The following is a 20,117-nucleotide window of genomic DNA, read 5'->3' on the forward strand; positions in this document are numbered from 1 at the left end:
ATGCCAATTTAAATCTACTGTATATAAGTCTGTAAATTGTATAAATATTTTGCATAGGCAAATTAGTTAGTGCTATAGTTAATTTAACTGATGGTAACTGATAATGTTTAATTTGACTTGGGCATCTATAATTCAATGACCTCTGGGCATGAAAGGGTACACACATTTAGAGTGTACCATTGCAGTATATATTTTGCATGTAACTTAGAAGTTGTAATAATGAGTACATTAGATTAACCCCATCTGTTTCTTTCAGACATCAGGGGAGCTAATTATAATTAACAACAAAAGGATACTTGCATATATACCCCCCACTCTTCAGTACAGACTAACTGGATGTAGAAAACACTGAGATGATAACAATCATCTGGCAGAGCTGGGACCTCTGTTTTCAGATAAGGCAATAAGGCCATAGCTTGAGTTATTTTCCAATTTTAATTAATTTTAAAATTAAGGCATTCTGTTGGAAGAAGTAAGTGAAAATATACACTATTCGCTGTGCAATACCAGTTCATCTCTTTAATAGAATAAATACTTGTTCCATACAGCCCAATTTTTAATTTTGCAACTAAAATATTTTTGAGTGCCTGGTGCTCAGCTTTAAAAAAAACATATTTTTTAATTAACACTATAAATTGATTAATATTATATAAACAAAACAAAACTACTTGTAAACAAAACATGTGTGTGATTTTTTTTAGATCCCAATAATCAGGTATGCAGATGTTTTTAAATAAAACCATCACTGGATATTTTATCATTAAGGGAATTTCTGATGTTATCGAAATACAAATTACAATATTCGTTTTAGTTTTGTTGGTTTATCTTTTCACTCTTGGTGGTAACATGACCATCCTTCTACTCATCTGCCTGGACTCCCGTCTTCACACCCCCATGTACTTCTTTTTGGCTAACTTGTCCATTGTGGATATGTCTTGTACTGCAACAACATTACATAAGATCCTGACAAGCTTTATTTCAGGAGATAAAACAATTTCATTCTTTGGTTGTATGGTGCAGACCTTTATGGCTGGATCTTTATCAGTACAGGAACTATTTATACTGACTGCAATGAGTTATGATCGTTATGTAGCCATCTGTAACCCTTTGAGTTACCATTTGAGTATGAACCATAGGAATTGTGCTCTCTTGACCTCTCTCTGTTGGGTATTGGGTTTTTTACTTGTTGCCCCTCTTGTGGGGATATTATCTAGTTTCTCTTGCTACTCATCAAATGAAATCAATCACTTTCTCTGTGACATTGTCCCCTTGATGAAAATAACTTGCAACGACACCTCTCTGTTGGATATATTGTTCTTTTTTGAGGGCTTATTTTTTTTTATTATTGGCCCATTTCTTCTGACCCTTATTTCTTATATCTTTATAATAGCAGCTATACTGAAAATACGTTCAAACACTGGAAGAAGTAAAGCCTTCTACACTTGTTCCTCGCACCTCACAGTGGTCATCCTTCTGTATATGACGCTTGTTAGCCAATACCTGACACCAAATTCAACAGGTACACTGGAATCAAAAAAACTGTATGCATTGTTTAATACAGCTGCAATCCCTCTGCTCAATCCACTGATCTATAGCTTAAAAAATAAAGACGTGAAAGCAGCTTTAAGACGAAAGTTGAATTTAGGTGAAATGATCACTTGATTTTATATTTTAATCTAATTTCTGTGAACATTTCTTTTTTTTTTTTTTTTTTAAGTGTTGAACATTTTTTATTGATTTCAAAAAAATAACAGAACTAATGCAGGCCAATGCAACGTACAGTGGTAAACAGGGAATTCAAATAAGGACAAAACAAGAACAACACAATATTCAGGTATTATGTGATTAGACATTGCCTTAGAGAAGGAGCATGTATAGGAGTGACAAATATCAAGCAAAAAGGATAAAGTCCACACCCTGGAAGGAAGAGTCAGGCGGTGCGCCCCCGGGAGCCCGCCACCCCTCTTCCCCCTGCACCCCACATGGGCACAAACTGTGTGGGGAGGATAGGGTGACGTTCCCTATTAGGAGCTCACTACGCCAGCTTGGTCTACATATCATTCTGTGAACATTTCTGTCAGTCCCATATCGGTTGGCACTACATGTAACATTGGGAATTTTACCTTGATCTAATAGAGTAAAAATATGACAAAGGGATTCTCTCCTCTAAATGTTGGTTGTATTCTAAAGGAAAAAGAGATGTCTCAGTTATATATATATTGCATATGGATGTTGTTTTCATTGTATACATATGATATCACTTAACATGCAATGTAATCTCAAATAAAACATGTATAATGTAATATTTGTAGCTATTCAAATTTTAACTTTTTTATAAACATACTTACCATGCCAATTATTGCCTCTTTTGCTTTTATTCCCAAATGTTCAAAAAACTTTAAAGCTAAAATCTTTCTAGAATTTGTTTAAATCTGACATGTTGCGCAGTAATACAGTACAGCCTTAAACATTTCTTCACTTTGCCTCTGTGTAGGTATTTCTTGTAATACAGACATGTTACTGCTGCTCTCTTTCCATGTGCAATGTAAAAATGATTTAGGTAGGCAAATTAGTCAGAGTTTTTGTCACATTAACTGATGCATCGGGGCAGATTTACTAAAACTGGAGCACACTGAATCTGGTGCAGCTCTGCATGGTAGCCAATCAGCGTCCATGTTTTATTGGCACAGCTTCCTTGAACAAGCTGAATTTAGAAGCTGATTGGCTGCCATGCACAACTGCCCCATATTCCAAATGCTTCAGTTTTAGTAAATGTCCCCCATAGTAGTGTTGCTGGGTTTGCACCCAGAATAACTCTGCATCCAGACAAGTGCAATATATTGTAATTACATTATAACAAATGTGCTTTCCTACCTACATTTCTGCTGTATGAACCTTAATCAGTTTAGTTTTTTCATAGCTACTCCTGGGCAAGCAGCTTGCGCAAAAAAATAGAAGGATTTTTTAGGAAAAGCATTGTTGTAGATTCAAATGAGGCACAGTGACTCTGGTGAAGCAACTCTATACAAAAATGAAGTATGCCTTAACTAGGAGACCCAGGGTTGGTCTAATGAGCACGAGCAAGACTGAAGACCTTGGAATTCAAAGTGTTTTTATTATTGGTGCTAATTCAAAATAAAGGTTGGTCTTTTTTAGTTTATATATAAAAAAAAAAAAAACAGTGATGATTAAATACCACATGACTGCGCAATTGCCAATTAAAGTAGCACATTGCTGAATAGAAAAAATGCCCTGGTCATGAAGAGGGTAAAACTTTCCGAAAGGTCAAGTGGTTAAATATTGGAGACTGTTATAGGCAATCCAGTGGTAAGGAGTAGGAGACTTAACTTGCACAAATAGAAATCGCTGTAAGAGCTGGGACAGTATAAATATTGGGGGAAACTGAAACTAACTGGAGTAATTGCACAACTAAAACACTAGCAGGGTGAAAATTTATAAACCTATTTCAAGACAATTTTATAGTACAGTTTATAGAAGCCCCAACGAGAAATGATGCTGTGCTGGACCCGGTAATCTCAAACGTTGCACAGCTTAACCACTTCTGGATCGGAAGATTTTCCCCCTTAATGACCAGGCCATATTTTGCAATTCGGCACTGCGTTATTTTAACGAACAATTGTGCAGTCATGCGACGATGTACCCAAATTAAATTGATGTCCTTTTTTTCACAAATAGAGCTTTCTTTTGGTGGTATTTGATCACCTGTGTGATTTTTTTTTTTTGCGCTAGAAACTAAATAAGAGCGACAATTCTGAAAAAAACAATATTTTTCAGATTCTGATATATAACATTCTCAAAAAAAATAAAATAAAAATATTTTTTTTTACTATTTTAGGCCAATTTGTTTTCTGCTACATATTATTGGTAAAAAAAAAAAATCATAATAAGCGTATTTTGATTTGTTTGTGCAAAAGTTATCGTGTCTACTAACTACGAGAAAGATTTATGTCATTTTTATTGTTTTTTTTTTTCATTAGTAATGGCAGCGATCTGTGATTTTTAGCGGGACTGCGATATTGCGGTGGACAGATCGGACCCCTAACTGACATTTTTGACACTTTTGGGGGGACCAGTGACATTACTACAGTAATCATTACTAAAAATATGCACTGTTACTGTAATAATGACACTGGCAGGGAAGAGGTTAACATTGTGGGTGATCAAGGGGTTAAATGTGAGCCTGTGGGGGGGGGCATGGCTTCTGAAATGACCATAGAGACATGTGATCCTATATAGAAGGATCACAGGGGCTCTGTGATCATTTCAGGGAGAAGGATGATCAGCTTTGTTTACAACAGCTGACCTTTCTTCTCTCTCAGCGGGGAGCGATCGCGGGTGTCAGGTGGCAATCGGAGACATCTGCCCACTGCATCGGCTTCCCCGCTGACGAGTGGGAAAGGGAGCGCGCCGCCAGCGGCGTGTGCTCGCTCCCTAGTTTCCTGCTCGCGACCGACGTAGCCCTACGTCGTTTTGCGCAGGAGAGCCACATTGCCGCAGTAAATAGGCATCGGCTGGTCGGGAACCGGTTAAAGTATAACTAAAGGCAAAACGTCTGTTTTCAGTTTTAGATAGAGTGCAGAGGGATTAGACCACTGTCACTTTTTAATGCTGTCTGTGCCCCCATTAGGGAGCTTCACCCTTTCTACATGTTCGGTTTACCATTATCATTAAATGTGAAAGTAAAATAAAAGCCCAAATTTTGGGTTGTCCCCAGAAAAGTAATAGAAAAGTAATAGAGGGAAAATCTTCCAATGGTTCTGGTGACCAGGGGTTTCCCAAGAAACTCCCTTACTTTGCTGAGTTTTCCTCTCACTTCCTGTTTGGCTATGGGACAGTAAGTAAAGGAAAATCTTCTAAATGGGACACAGATGGGTAAAAAAAAAGAAAAGGACAGGGGTTATAACCCTCCCTTACTCTATCCAAAATGAAAAAAAAATGTTTTGCCTATAGTTCTACTTTAATACTAATGTTCATATGAAAGGACATCTGGGTATCAGTAACCATAACATGATTTCATTTAATGTTAGCTGTAAAAAACAAGCACATACTGAGAGATGAAAACAGTTAATATTATTAGAGCAAATTTGCCACGGCTGAGGCCTTCTAAATAAGATTTAGATAGGAATGATGAACACAGAACAGAAAAGAGTATTTCCTTTTTAATTCACATCGACTGTTTGTAAACATACTGCAAAATGTATTCCCACAAGTAATAAGTAAGCGTGGCTCGGGGTTAAATTTCAGTGCCAAAAGCAGTAACCCCGAGCCACACTTGGGGTACCGCTAGGAAGATCGCTGGATCCTGGTAGAGGGGTTACTTACCTTTATCACTGGGATCCAGCGATGTATCTCGGCGGTGTGCAGCGATGGAGCTTCCTCCTGATCCTCTGTGAGCCCTGGCTTCGGTCTCCTGCGACGTGACGTTCGCAGGGGGTGGAACCAGCGGCAAATTCAAAAAGTAAATGCACAAACACACTGATACACTGTAATCCTATTGGATTACATTGCCAAAATAAAATAAATTGACCTTTGATTGCCCCCCAGTGCTTTCTCCATTGCACTTCCTGCATTTTTCCTGTACCATGTGTCTTGAGCGACCATGGCATCAAACAAGCGCGCCACAACCTCAAAAGCGGTATATGACCTGCTGGGCAACAGCGACAGCGATACAGAATCGCTTGCAGAGTGGAGTGATAGCGATTCGTGGGGAAGTTCGTCATCGGACGCAGAAAGCAATTTCAGCGATGATGCTGCGACTGTGCCGAGCAGTGTGCGGACTTGGTGCTCGATCGACTGCGGTACGGAGCACGCAGCGCCCCCAAGGTTCCCATTTACCGGAGCACCTGGTATCAAAGTGGATGTTAAGGATGACAACCCCTTGGCATACCTGCAACTCTTTTTGACCGATGAGGTTATTGAAAAGATTGCTGTGGAAACTAATCGGTACCAGCAGCAACAAGCCGCAGCGCATCTGCGGTTTTCAAGGAGCAGGATGTGGGAACCCGTGACCAGAGCGGACATCTGGAAATTTCTGGGCCTAATTATTCTGCAGGGAGTGGTGGGAAAACCCCTGCAGAAGTGGTATTGGACCACCAACAAATTATTGGCCACTCATTTTTTTGGCACAGTTATGTCGGAGTACAAATTTTCACTCATTATGAAGTATTTGCACTTTACAAATAATGACGAATTTGATGAGACTTCTCATCCAGCTCCGAAGCTCAAAAAGATTTGGGACATCAACTAATTTAAAAAAATTTCCAGCAGTCCTATGTCCCAGAAAGAGACATTTGTATAGACGAAAGTCTAATGGTCACCACAGATAATTTTTTTACATCCCCAGAACTGTTTGAGTTCCTTCTACAACAAAAGACGGATGTGTATGGGACCGTTAGAGCTAACCGGCGTGACATGCCCCCCACCTTTGCCAACAAAAAGCTCAAGCCCGGAGAAATAGTTGCCTGGCAGAAAGGAAAAATGTTGGCACTGAGATGGCGCGACAAAAAAGATGTCTGCCTGATGAGCACCATCCATAACATCTCTACTGTCATGGTACACACAAAAGGTGGAAAAGATATTATGAAACCGCAACTGGTCATGGATTATAACAACACCATGGGAGGTGTGGACAGAGCTGACCAGGCCATGACTTTCTATCCGGCAATGCGGAAACAACAAAAAAAATATTATACAAAAATATTCAGGCACCTCCTGGAACAATGTTTGTGGAATGCATTCATTCTCCTAAAAAAGAAGAGTGACAGGCCTGTGCTCCATGCGGACTTTTTGTGGAAAATTGCTGAGCTCATATTTCTCAGGCACCAAACACCAACAGTAAGTAGATCCGGACGCCGTGCTGCTGGTGTTGTGAACCCCGAACGCCTGACCGGTCGTCATTTTATGGACCACATTCCACCAATGGAAAAGAAGTCTGCACCCACAAGGATGTGTGTGGTTTGCTGTTCCAAGCGTGAATACACTGGACGGAAAATCAGAAAAGAAACGCGGTACTACTGTCCTGACTTTGGCGTTGGACTTTGTGCTGTACCCTGTTTCAAAATTTTCCACACCCGGGACGTTTATTGAAGCAATATGACCACTAATATTGCATCCTTTTTGGAAAAAAATATATATATTGCATCTTTGTTTGACAAAAAAAATGTCAGTGTTTTTGATTACGTTATTTACTATAATTTACTGAATAAAAAGTGTTATTTTTTGGAGAAAAAAAAGTGTTATCATTATTATTATATTATTATTTGTTATTATTTTATAGTTATTTATTATATTATCATTTAGGATTTTGTGTTTCAAACTTTATCATACCCGGGATGTTATAAAGAAGAACGCACAGTAAAAAGAAATCATATATAAATAGTTGGTTTGGGCTGCTCATCCTTAAGAATTACTAGCAAAATAATGGTACCGCTTTCAGCACCTAAAATCAGAAATAATCATACAGCCAGGGAGGTTAAGAGGCTAAAAAAAAAAAAAAAAAAAATAATAAGAAAATCATTTTTAGAAAAAAAATTGTAGAAATACAAAAACACTGTAATAAATTCAAAGTTAAAAAGATTGAACTAGAATATGTAAAAGGGAAATCAAAGCCCAAAAAATTCAAAACAAATGACAGGTTGCAAAGTACAGTAGGACTAACCCCTAAAAATGATTTAAAGCATAACTCCACTTTTGTTGAGAAAAAAAAACATCCCCCTCTGGGTGATCTATGTACATCACAAGGTCTTTAACCACTTAAGCCCCGGAGGATTTGGCTGCTAAACGACCAGAGGGTATTTTGCGATTCGGCACTCCGTGACTTTAACGGACAATTGCGCGGTCGTGCGACGCTGTACCTAAACGAATTTGGCGTCCTTTTTTTCCCACAAACAGAGCTTTCTTTTGGCGGTATTTGATCACCTGTGCGATTTTTTGATCACGCGCTATAAACAAAAAAAGAGCGTAAATTTTGCAAAAATAGCAATATTTTTCCCTTTTTTTTTATATGAAATTCCCCCCCAAAAAAATGTAAAAATCAAAATTTTTTAATATTTTCGGCCAATTTGTTTTATGCTACCTATGTTTGGTAAAAAAAATCGCAAAAAGCGTATTTTGGTTTGCGCAAAAGTTATTGCGTTTACTAACAAAGGGAAAGATTTTTGTCATTTTTGTTGTTTTTTTTTTTTAACGCGTAATGGCGGCGATCTGCGATTTTTTTTGCGGTACTGCGACATTGCGGCGGACAGATCGGACCCTTGACTGACATTTTTGACACTTTTGGGGTTACCAGTGACATTTCTACAGTAATCAGTGCTATATATATGCACTGTTACTGTAAAAATACACTGGTAGTGAAGGGGTTAACTTTATTTGAGAGGGAGGGGCTGTGTGTGTCCCTAGGGGCGTGATTCTAACTGTGATTGGCTGTGGCTTCAACTGTATGCAGAGTGATCAATGGATCTACATAGTAGATCCATGTGATCATCTCTCATACAGAGAGGAGAATGACAGGCAGCTTGTTTACACAAGCTGCCTGACTTTCTCCCTCTCCCCCGCCGATCGCAGAGTGGCCGGCGGCGATCGGGTCCGCCGGTCACACGCGCGGGGGGGTCCGTGACCACGCGGGAGCGGGAGCGGGAGCGCGCCTCCGGCGGCGCGCGCTCGCTCCCTAAACCCTCACAGGCGAGCGACGTAGACCTACGTCACTTTGCCTGTGAGGGGCTGACCGCCGCCGTAGATAGTCGTGCGGCGGTCGGCAAGTGGTTAACAAACTTTGTTGCAGATTCCTATCTTTTGTTATTCTGAAGAAATCCCTGTTTGTTCCTCTGTGCCTCTGTGCTGAGTGGGTCTAATGGGAGTGGTTTCATAATTATCTATCAGCTGTGGCAGCTGCAGGGCTCTAATTATTAAAGCTGCTGGGTCTGCATCACAATGTTTGTTGCAGGGGATGCCATAAATCTGACTTGTATCTTAGGCAGACTTCTGGGAAAATTGGTGAGCCAATCACACAAGCAGGAAATGATGTTTCTGGGGTGTGGTCAGTACACATTCCATATACATAATAGCTCCAGGTAGCCATATTGCATTGCATTTTCAGAAAATGACAGCGGCTGCAGATTGAAAAGGAAAGGTAATTTTTAATAACATTCAATTACAATATGATTGGTATCGCAATTGTATATGCTATATTGTATTTTCTTTATTTGCTATTTTTCCCCCCCACGAAAGTGGAGTTGCCCTTTAAATATATTAATAATGAAACATCTGAGCATGTAAATCCTAAAAACTAAATAAGTCCATAAAAAGAGGTTAAGGGCTTCCATCCAATTTTTGCAGGGTAATTTTGTCATTGGAAACAGGGTTGTATATCTGTATTTCTTATAGGAGCAAAGGGAATGAGACGAGGGGCTTTGTAACATACAACAGTAAATTGTATGCAGGCAACATTGTCTTATTGGTAGTATTACCTATTCTCAGTCCCTAATTACCTATATTCACCCTAACTTGTTGTAAAAATGGTTCTACAATTAGGATAAAAAACAAAAAGCAATAGTGTGTAACCTTGATGGGTGCCATTCTCAATAGTGAATGGTTTGGATGAAACGCCATTATTTTTGATTGCTGCTGAATGCAGCATATGGGGGGGTAAGCCTATGTGTTGCAAAGTCTAGCTATTCCAATATCACACAGCTGAAGGTTTTCTCTACATCTGTCAAAATCAGGAGCAAAGGAATAACCTTCAACCTAGAATGAGCAGATCTAGGGTTCTAGTGGTATTGTCCCTAGCTTCTCTGATGAGGGTAAAACCTGTCCAAATGAATAAAGTTAGGCAAGAGGTCTTTAAGGAGGTTTACCAGGATTTTGGCAAATATCCTAATGTCACAGCTGAGGAGGCATGTGGGTCTACTTCTGATTTATGCAACATGGCCTCTGGTAAATAATGTCCTTTTGTGAGGCCATTTAATGCCTCCAAAAAAAGTTGAACCAAGATGGGGAAGCAACTGCTTATAATAATGTAAGCTTAGGCCATCCGGCCCACGGCTTTATTAGTGTCCATATCTGTCAAGCAATGGAAAGTTCAGCATGGTCTGTTAGTTTGTCCAGGAATTTAAGCATAGTGGAAGGAATAGTAGGTATTCTAGAACACTGTAAATAGGATCTGATGTTGTCTGTTTTGGATCTACCAGCACAAGAGGAGCCAATGGATAGAAATATTATAAGACCTGGTGGAAGTTGCAAAATGCGTCTGCAGTTCTATCAAAGTTACATGTCAGTTTCCCTGTGACAGTAGAAATATAGGAAATGTAGGTACTGTTTCTGTGAGTACATAGGGCATTTTCCAGTTGCCGCTCACATTTGTTTATGTATTCAAAAAATGTATGTTTGCACCTGGATAAAGTTGCTTTAATTCTAATGAGGCTCATGTCTTTAAGTTTATTTCTCAGTTGGATTAACTCCTGTTCATCCTGCACTGATTAGCAGGGGAGGGCTGGGCCAGGGGGCAGGGGGGCAATTGCCCCCTGGGCCACTCTGATGCCCTGTAAAAAGGCTGCACTGCTTCTGCCACAGACATGCCTAAATGATGCCTGGTGAAGAGAAGTAAGAAGTCCCCGCTGCTGACCTACTGAGTGCAGAATGAAGGCAAGGACAGAGTGCAGGCCCCCCCCCCCCCAGCCTGGATGGTGTAAACTGTGTCTGAGCAGAGTCCAGTTCCATGCCCCACTGGAGACTCTCCCCCGTCCAGCCCCAACCGAGCTGTCTCAGCTCCCCCAACCACCCCCTGCTGGCCAGGTCGCGAACCCGTATTCGGCCAGTGGGTGAAGAGTACCTGGAGTGGAACTTCAGCTTGGAATGGGGGTCAGGAGGAGGACGGGAAAAGGGAGAGTGGGAGGGGGGCAGAGTTGCTGCACCATGGACCTCTGAATTGTACTTGCCCCCGGGGCCAAAAGTTGCCAGTCAGCCCCTGCTGATTAGTTATGCTTGTGTTTAGCTCAAAAGTTGTGGATGTCTGAGATTAGTGAGGAGAGTTGTTGCTCCCTTTCTTTTTTGATCCCATGCTTGTGTTTGATTAATAGACCGATTTTGTACACTTCCCACACCATGAGGGGATTATGGACTGATATGTATATTGGTGTGAGTCTTGCGCTGTCTGGAGGACGTGTGTGTGTAATACCCCTTAGTGCTGCGTATACCAATTCTGTGAACCACACAGCATCTAATATAAGTAAATGGGGGAGGGGTATCGCGCTTCAGGGGGGTGGTATAGGTGAATAATAAATATTAAATAAATAAATTAACTAAAAACGCTAATAAATTAATCTTCAAATAGAATTTGATAGTGTTTAAATTAAATAAAATCATCAAGTGTACAGTGTATCCATACAGTATACAATAACACATATAAAATATCTGAGACACACTGCTTGTGTATATATCTATAAAGTGCACATGTGCTGTAAAAATAAATCCAAAATGATGTGATACAATAATCCAAATACTGAATATTGCTCAAAAGTTGTGGATGAGCAACTTGGCTCTATGAATTTTCTGTATACCTATCATCACATCAACCGATCTAGATGGACGGCAGTACACACACCTGTCATCGTCTGTAAGATCTTCTTGATGTGAAGTATCTAAAAATACAGCAGTTACTACTGTTTGTGTTTGTATCTATACCTCCTTATTTTGTGGAGGCTACATATATCAACGCCTTTCTTGAGGTGAGTTATTTATGTCTTTGATGTACTTTTAGTTGTGAATCAATAAAATTGTTACGACTGCTCACAGTAATATTACTGCGGCAGAGTGGCTCGTTATCGTCTGACGACGTAGTACTACGTCGTCAGACACTCCCCCTTCTGGGCGGCGCTTGCGCGCCGCCGGAGGCTCGCTCCCGCTGTTTTCATTCGCAGCGGGAGTCGGGCCAGGGGAGGAGCAGCGGCGATCGCCGCTGCTCTTACCCGATCGTCAGGGATCGAGTCTGGAGATCCGCCCGCTGTGTGTAAACACAGCGGGCGGATCTCCATAGTGACAGGGAGTGACAGATCGGACTGTTCAGCATAGCTGGACATCCGATCTGTCCCTGGCTCACTCAGTCACCTCCCCCCCCACACGTCAGTAAGCACCAGGCATACATTAACCCCTCCCTCTCCAATAAAATTAACCCCTTCCCTGCCAGTGTCATTTTTACAGTAACAGTGCATATATATAGCACTGATTACTGCAGTAATGTCACTGGTACCCCCAAAAGTGTCAAAAATGTCAGTCAAGGGTCCGATCTGTCTGCCGCAATGTCGCAGTCCCGCAAAAAAAATCGCAGATCGCCGCCATTACGCGTTTAAAAAAAAAACACCAAAAATGACAGAAATCTTTCCCTTTGTTAGTAAACGCAATAACTTTTGCGCAAACCAATCAAAATACGCTTATTGCGATTTTTTTTACCAAACATAGGTAGCAGAAAACAAATTGGCCAAAAATTTTTAAAAAAATTGTTTTTTACATCTTTTTTGGGGGGAATTTCATATAAAAAAATGTTAAAAATATTGTTATTTTTTCAAAATAAACTCTCTTTTTTTGTTTATAGCGCAAAAAGTAAAAATCGCACAGGTGATCAAATACCACCAAAAGAAAGCTCTGTTTATGGGAAAAAAAGGACGTAAATTTCATTTGGGTACGGCGTCGCACGACCGCGCAATTGTCAGTTGAAGTCGCACAGCGCCGAATAGCAAAAAGTGGCCTGGACGGAAGACAGCAAAATCCTCCGGTGGTAAAGTGGTTAAAATACCCGATGCCTTTAAAGTCCATGTCTCTCCAAAAACCTATTTCTAGTCTATTTAGGATGTGGCACTTGATTACACCTATGTGCGCTCAGTATACTGCTATCTGGTAGCCCATACAATTTAAGTACCTATTTTAACCACTTGCCAACTGCCTAACGTTTATCTACGTCGGCAGTCAGCCCCTCACAGGCTGACTGCCGACGTAGATAAATGTAGTACTACGTCGCCAGCCTGTGAGGCTCTAGGGAGTAAGTGCGCGGCACCGGAGGCGCTCTCCCGCTCGCTCACGGACCCCCCCGCGCGTGTGAGCGGCGGACCCAATGTCCGCCGCTCATTCGTGATCGTCGGCTACACCGGGAGAAAGGCAGGCGGCTAATGTAAACAAAGCCGCCTGTCAATCTCCCTTGTGTAACAGCAGAGATCATACAGTCCTGCTATGTAGGACCGTAGATCTCTGCTGTTACATGAAAAGCCACATCCAGTCACAGTTAGAAGCACGCCCCTAGGGACACACTTAACCCCTCCTTCTCAAATAAAGTTAACCCCTTCCCTGCCAGTGTCATTTTTACAGTAACAGTGCATATGTATAGCACTGATTACTGTAGTAATGTCACTGGTACCCCCAAAAGTGTCAAAAATGTCAGTCAAGGGTCCGATCTGTCCGCCGCAATGTCGCAGTCCCGCAAAAAAATCGCAGATCGTCGCCATTACTCGTTAAAAAAAAAACAATAAAAATGACAAAAATCTTTCCCATAGTTAGTAAACGCAATAACTTTTGCGCAAACCAATCAAAATACGCTTTTTGCGATTTTTTTTTTACCAAACATATGTAGCAAAAAACAAATTGGCCTAAAATGTTAAAAAATTTTGATTTTTACATTTTTCTGGGGGGGGGGAATTTCATATAAAAAAATGTGAAAAATATTGTTTTTTTTTGCAAAATTGTCGCTCTTTTTTTGTTTATAGCGCATGATCAATAAATCGCACAGGTGATCAAATACCACCAAAAGAAAGCTCTGTTTGTGGGAAAAAAAGGACGTCAATTTCATTTGGGTACATCGTCGCACGACCACGCAATTGTCCGTTAAAGTCACGCAGTGCCGAATCGCAAAATAAGCTCTGGTCAGGAAGGGGGTAAAATCTTCCGGGGGGCTTAAGTGGTAAAGCCCTTTCTCCTTGGGATCAGGTCTATGAGGGGATAGGGCTTTAACCATCAGAACTGGAAGAAGAAGGTAGGAAAAGATGGGGTATTGGGACAGACGGAGGACAGTGAGAAAGAGGGGGGGTAGCAAAAATAAAAGAGGTTGAAGATGGCTCTCCTAAAGATCGCTATAAGCTCTGTACCTTACTGGAGAGCAGAGGTAATCCCTGTGTGGTGGTTGTAGACTTCCAGGGATTACAGTGGTAAATTACCATGAGAGATCACATACAGATATATTTCTGAAATGAACCTATAAATACATACAGTATAGGTGGACAGGGAACTTTAGAATAGGAGATGTGGCAAATAATACATGCATTTCTTAGGCTTAAATGTTTTTAGATTAACAACATAAAACTCAAAAAAAGATAAACATTAACAGAGAGCTAGGTTAATTTATGGGGAGTGTGGCAAACTTGTATTCCCAATCTCAAAAGGAAGCCTTTTTGTTTTAGGTAGAGGTAGCTGATAGGGCTTATATTCCTTTCATGTTTGACTCCTTAGGTGACACCAGGGAAAAGGTGGCAACTGGCCATGTCACCAGCTTCAGAAATTCGCAGTTATCAATATCAACTCAACAGTGCATAAATCAACTGAATCTGATGATGAATATCAAATCCTTAGTGAGGAAGAGGTCTGTCTTCCCTTCAACATTTTGTTAGGTGGCCAGACTTTTGCCAGTTGGTTCTTTAAAAGATAACTAAATCAAAGGCCAAAAATGTAATACAAGTGTAATCTTTGTTCTATAAGCGAATAATCCCATCAACCCTCATTAATGTAGAAGTCAAGGCTCAGTGGCTCCCATGGCAGCTCCTTCCATAGATACTATATCTAAGGACTGGTAATCTGCATATATTTCTTTGCTTTTGTTTGTTTTTAGGTTTAGATATGCTTTAAGGAAGACCCATTGTCTTTATAATTTGCCCTTTATCTTTTCAATGATACCTAAAGTTTATAACATGCTATAGTACTAATCAGGTATCCTGTCAGGAGCTAAAGTCTAATATTTTAAGTTGCGTAAATCATCTTTGTAGCCACAATGGTATCTCTAACAGTTCATTATTTTAGTGCATGTGACACCTGGAACCAAGTAATGATCATTAGCTAATAAGAGCAGTATATTAACCCCGTCTGTCACTCGCAATTGCCTGGGGATTTCATTAGAATGGCTATCCAAAATACCCAGTATATATATATATATCCCTTGCTGTTAGTTAAATATACAATGAGTGAATGTAGACGGCACTATGGCTACAACTGTTATCCAGCTATATGGAGTCCTTTTTGTGACAAAAGACCATATGCTTAAAACAGGAAAATATTCTGCTTGAAGAGGTAAGAGGAAATATACACCATTAGTGCTACACAGTTGTTTTAGCTTCCTAGTAGAAATATAGGATTGCCATAAATACTGTAAGCCAGTTTTTAACATATCAACTAAAGCGCTTTTTTTTAAATCAACCATTTTTATTTAGTCAGTCAATTGCCAGACACAGAAGGTAGGGTGGGAAGTTAGGGTTCACGTCAATTTCCAGGGTCCGTAGGAACCAACTTCACCTCCTGAACTGGCTAAGACCAGTGTTACCACAGAGGAGACAGGCTGTGGGTTCTGTAGGTAGGACATGACCACTGCCAAGATGAACAACTAAATAATTCGAACCCAAATTAATGAGAAAAAAAAGAATTTGATAATGTTATTCACAATGCAATATTTTAGGGTTTAATTTTCCATGATAGATTTCTCATTTAGGAGTATCTAAACAAAGGAAAAATAAAATATATTGCAATTTACCAGTCCCTAGCAACATTATCATCAACATGCTTTTTTGTGCTTGGGTGGCTTTGCTCAGTCCTCCAATGTATCTATGGAGGGAGCCATGGTTGTCACCCAGGCTTGACTTTAAACATCCAGTTGAAAAGAAAAACAGCACAGCAAGAAGTAGATTCTGAAGCAGGATTTACTAAAGTCCTATATTAGAAAAAAAAAACTTACACCAAGACAGGGACACACTTTTTTGCTCATATGGGACTTCACTAAACACTACTTTAGAGTCTACTTCTCAGTGTACTGGTTTTTCTTTCATTACTGGATTTTGTACAGTACCACTAGCCATGCACCCACCCTGCACAAGGTTATCTATGGATGTCTGTGCGGTAAGGTTTGATGAACTGGACCTTAAACATGCCTGCCTTTGTTATTCCTCATGTTATTCAACCCTTGTTGAGCCTGCCAGAATTCCAAATATCTCCCCTTGTATTGGAGATGAAAAGAAAGGCATGTGTTTGCAGTTCAAGTAATGAAAGCAGCCTAGGGTCAGCACTGCTCCTCTGCAGATCTAGTGCAATGAGCGTTTGTGGACAAAAAGTGTGTTACTGGCAGGATAGTACTCTCATCTCCAAATAAAACCATCAAGTGTAAAGTGCATTAGTGTGCTTCATATTTTACAACAAATTCTAAAAAATTACCACTTTTTATCTTATAAATAATCAAGTGACAGGTAAAGTGCAGTGCTTTAAATAAATAAATTGTGCAAAAAATTCAGTCCTTTAGAAAGTGCCAAAGGTGACTAAACCAATTCTTTCAGGTGAAGAAATATTCTTATATGTCCAAGTAGTGGAATTTTCATAGAGTGGTGACCCTCCACCTAGACACCATGTGAAAAATATGGGGTGCTTCTTCTCTCTTATGTACCCCTCTGGGTGTGCTAATCGCTCACCTCTATGACTCAGAAAATGCGCCTTATTCAAATTCACGTGGCTTCTTCAGGGAATCCTGAACGGAAGTGGCGTAACGCGTAGGAACGCTATACCGGAAGTGACGTACTAGGAAGTGAGGACCGAGATCTCCCCTTACCTAACCTAAGGCGCATTGTTTTCATTACAAATGTGAGTGTTTTTACCATATATTTTGAAATAAAGTTAATTATCTACGGCAATATTGCACTATTGTGAGCCCTTTTTACTTTGAGATCCGCTGGCCATTGGGACATATGAAAGGCTGATCCATCCGGGGCTATCTGAATACCATTATCCATTGAGAGTCAGAGCAGGAGTGGAGAGGAGCTCTGGGAATTTGAATAAGGCACATTTTCAGAGTCATAGAGGTGAGCAATTAGCACACCCAGAGGGGTACATAAGAGAGAAGAAGCACCCCATATTTTCCACATGGTGTCTAGGTGGAGGGTCACCACTCTATGAAAATTCCACTTCTTGAACATATAAGAATATTTCTTCACCTGAAAGAATTGGTTTAGTCACCTTTGACACTTTATAAAGGACTGAATTTTTTGCACAATTTATTTATTTAAAGCACTGCACTTTACCTGTCACTTGATTATTTATAAGATAAAAAGTGGTAATTTTTTTAGAATTTGTTGTAAAATATGAAGCACACTAATGCACTTTACACTTGATGGTTTTATTTGGAGATGAGAGTACTATTTCCTTTATTTATTTACCTACAAATTCACTACAGCACTTTATATATATATTGATATTGTTTTAGTGTGCCCCCACTTACAAGGGACCTGGATTTTTATATTCAAGCACTTTGTTTACACCACACTTAAATATTTATTTATTTAATATTTATTTTACAATTGGCCAGTAATACTTCCCAGAAGCGCAGTATCCCCCAACCCCACCACTATTTTTTCACTGCCTGGTCATCAGTACTGGTACATGCAGCTTTTGGGAAGTCCTTATTCATAACACATCTTTCCGCAGACAGCGCAAGACTCATTCTATAACATACAAAGAAAGTTATTGCTGGGGTTGGGCTTTTTTGAGCTTCAACACATGCAAAATGATGTGATAGTGCAAAGGACTCACATGGCCTATAGACCTGCACTTAGATGCTCTTTCTTGTATATATTCAATTTACTGAGCTTTATGGATGAACAGGGCTTTAATTTATACAATATGTCAGCACAGATAAAAAGACTTGGAATCATTAAAAGTATGGTAATGTATTCCTATGCACAGTAATGTGGGTACAGCCCTGTCTATCTACATTGCTAAGTAATAGTTGTTATTCTGCAGAAAAGAAGTAAAAGATACCGCTGAGCATGCCCTTAAAAGTAACTTTAAGTGAACGATGGAAGAAATGGTGTTCAACAGTTATAAAAGTATTTAACTAATGGTCAGTATCTGAAGAAATTGTATTGGCTGTGCATAATACTGAATAAAGTCAGTGGTAAAAGTAACTTTCTTTTAACAATGTTTATTGATAAGAGGGAAAGCGAAGACCAAGGCTAAGCAAGTTTCTAAAGTAAGTGAAGGGATATTTCCTTCAAGGATGACATTTACTTAAATAAAATAATTTAAAAAATTCAGTGTGCATAAATAAATACAATAAAAAAAATGATAACATTTCATGATGTACAATTTTTATGTTTACGGGTTGCTTGTATTTTTAGCAATTTTTTTGTATCTTATTTACATATGCCAATGTTATAAAGAAATGTACATAGACTTAAAGATCAAAAAGTCTTGCACTATGAAGGTGTCAAGCTTATTTACTTGTAATAAAACTATTTCTTATTTTACATTAGCAAATGTGCGTTTATTTTTTGTTCCAAAAAACTACACTTTTACATGAAAATGTGACACTTTGTTAACCAATAATACATTATGACAGTTAGCACACTAGCTAGCTAATTACTTCCACAAAATAAAATATGATGTTAAGTAAATGAGTAAGTAAGCAGGTCTACTTTCTTCTCATTTCAGGTATTAGAAAGCTTTACAGATGTATGTGAATCACACTATCACAAACTATTTCATCATTAAAGGAATTTCTGATGTTCCTGAAATACAAATTACAATTTTTATCATAGTTTTTTTGGTTTATCTCATCACTCTTGTGGGGAACATGACCATACTTCTTTTGATCTGCTTGGACTCCCGTCTTCATACCCCAATGTACTTCTTTTTAGCTAATTTGTCCATTGTGGATATGACTTGCACTACTGCCACATTACATAAGATCCTGATGAGCTTTGTTACTGGGGATAAAAGAATTTCATTTTTTGGTTGCATGGCACAGACCTTCATGGCTGGATCGCTAACAGTTCATGAACTATTTATACTGACTGCAATGAGCTATGATCGTTATGTAGCCATTTGTAACCCTTTGAGCTACCATTTGATTATGAGCCAGAGACATTGTGCTTTTTTGGCCTCTCTCTGTTGGGTGTTGGGTTTCCTACTTGTTGCACCTCTTGTGGGGATATTATCTAGTTTCTCGTGCTACTCATCAGTTGAAATCAATCACTTCCTCTGTGACATTGTCCCCTTGATGAAAATTACTTGCAGCAACACTTCCGTTTTGGATGTGTTATTCTTCATAGAAGGTTTATTCCTTTTCACTATCATCCCATTTCTTCTTACCTTCATTCCATACATCTTTATATTAGCAGCCATACTGAGGATCCAATCAAACATTGGAAGACGTAAAGCTTTCTACACTTGTTCCTCTCACCTTACAGTGGTCATCCTTCTCTATACGATTCTTGCTAGTCAATACCTGACACCAAGTTCAACAAGCTCACTGGATTCAAAGAAATTGTTTGCATTGTTTAATACCGTTGCCATCCCTCTGCTCAATCCACTGATCTATAGTTTAAAAAATAAAGATGTAAAAGCAGCTTTAGGACAAAAGTGGAATAGAAGTAAAATATTCACCTAAATGTTTCCCAATATCTCTGCCATATCTTCTGCCTTAATCTAAGCAAGGTAGCATGTATTTTCTTTGGATAAAATAGGCATTATTGAAGCTGTAAGGAACATGGGACATATTCAGACTTTATGGATATGTAAACTTAATGCTTAATGTGTGAATGTGGTATTGAGCTATGTTCAAATGTATGACGAGTAAGACACTGACAGTATGTAGTGATTTGGGTATTTTTCAGTTTGTAACTATTTTTATTTCTTGTTATATCTTAATTTCCTATCTTCAAAAGGGTATTTGGTTCAGTGTCTATAAAATGTGTTATTACAGTTATGAAACATTGCAATCACATCACAACAAACTTACTTCCTAATATGTACTAAGAAATAAAAATAAAGCATGTGCCCCAGGTCCACCAGAAGAGGGAACCAACCACAAGAAT

The 20,117-nt window shown here is 39.4% G+C and overlaps 2 protein-coding genes across 2 annotated transcripts; both read left to right on the forward strand.

The window, feature by feature from the left end:
- Positions 1-717: 717 nt before the first annotated feature.
- Positions 718-1,662, forward strand: LOC309559793 (olfactory receptor 2A12-like; the record flags this gene model as incomplete). Its single annotated transcript, XM_082263231.1, has 1 exon — positions 718-1,662. The coding sequence occupies one exon, from the start codon at positions 718-720 to the stop codon at positions 1,660-1,662; it is 945 nt and encodes a 314-aa protein (XP_082119357.1).
- A 17,089-nt stretch (positions 1,663-18,751) lies between these two features.
- Positions 18,752-19,690, forward strand: LOC309559794 (olfactory receptor 8A1-like; the record flags this gene model as incomplete). The annotated part of the gene is made up of 1 exon (XM_082263232.1): positions 18,752-19,690. One exon carries the CDS (start codon positions 18,752-18,754, stop codon positions 19,688-19,690), a length of 939 nt encoding a protein of 312 aa, XP_082119358.1.
- Between the last annotated feature and the right edge of the window lie 427 nt (positions 19,691-20,117).

The sequence above is a fragment of the Pelophylax lessonae genome (genome assembly GCF_965119305.1).
Source record: "Pelophylax lessonae genome assembly, chromosome: 7".
Classification (NCBI taxonomy): Eukaryota; Metazoa; Chordata; class Amphibia; order Anura; family Ranidae; genus Pelophylax; species Pelophylax lessonae.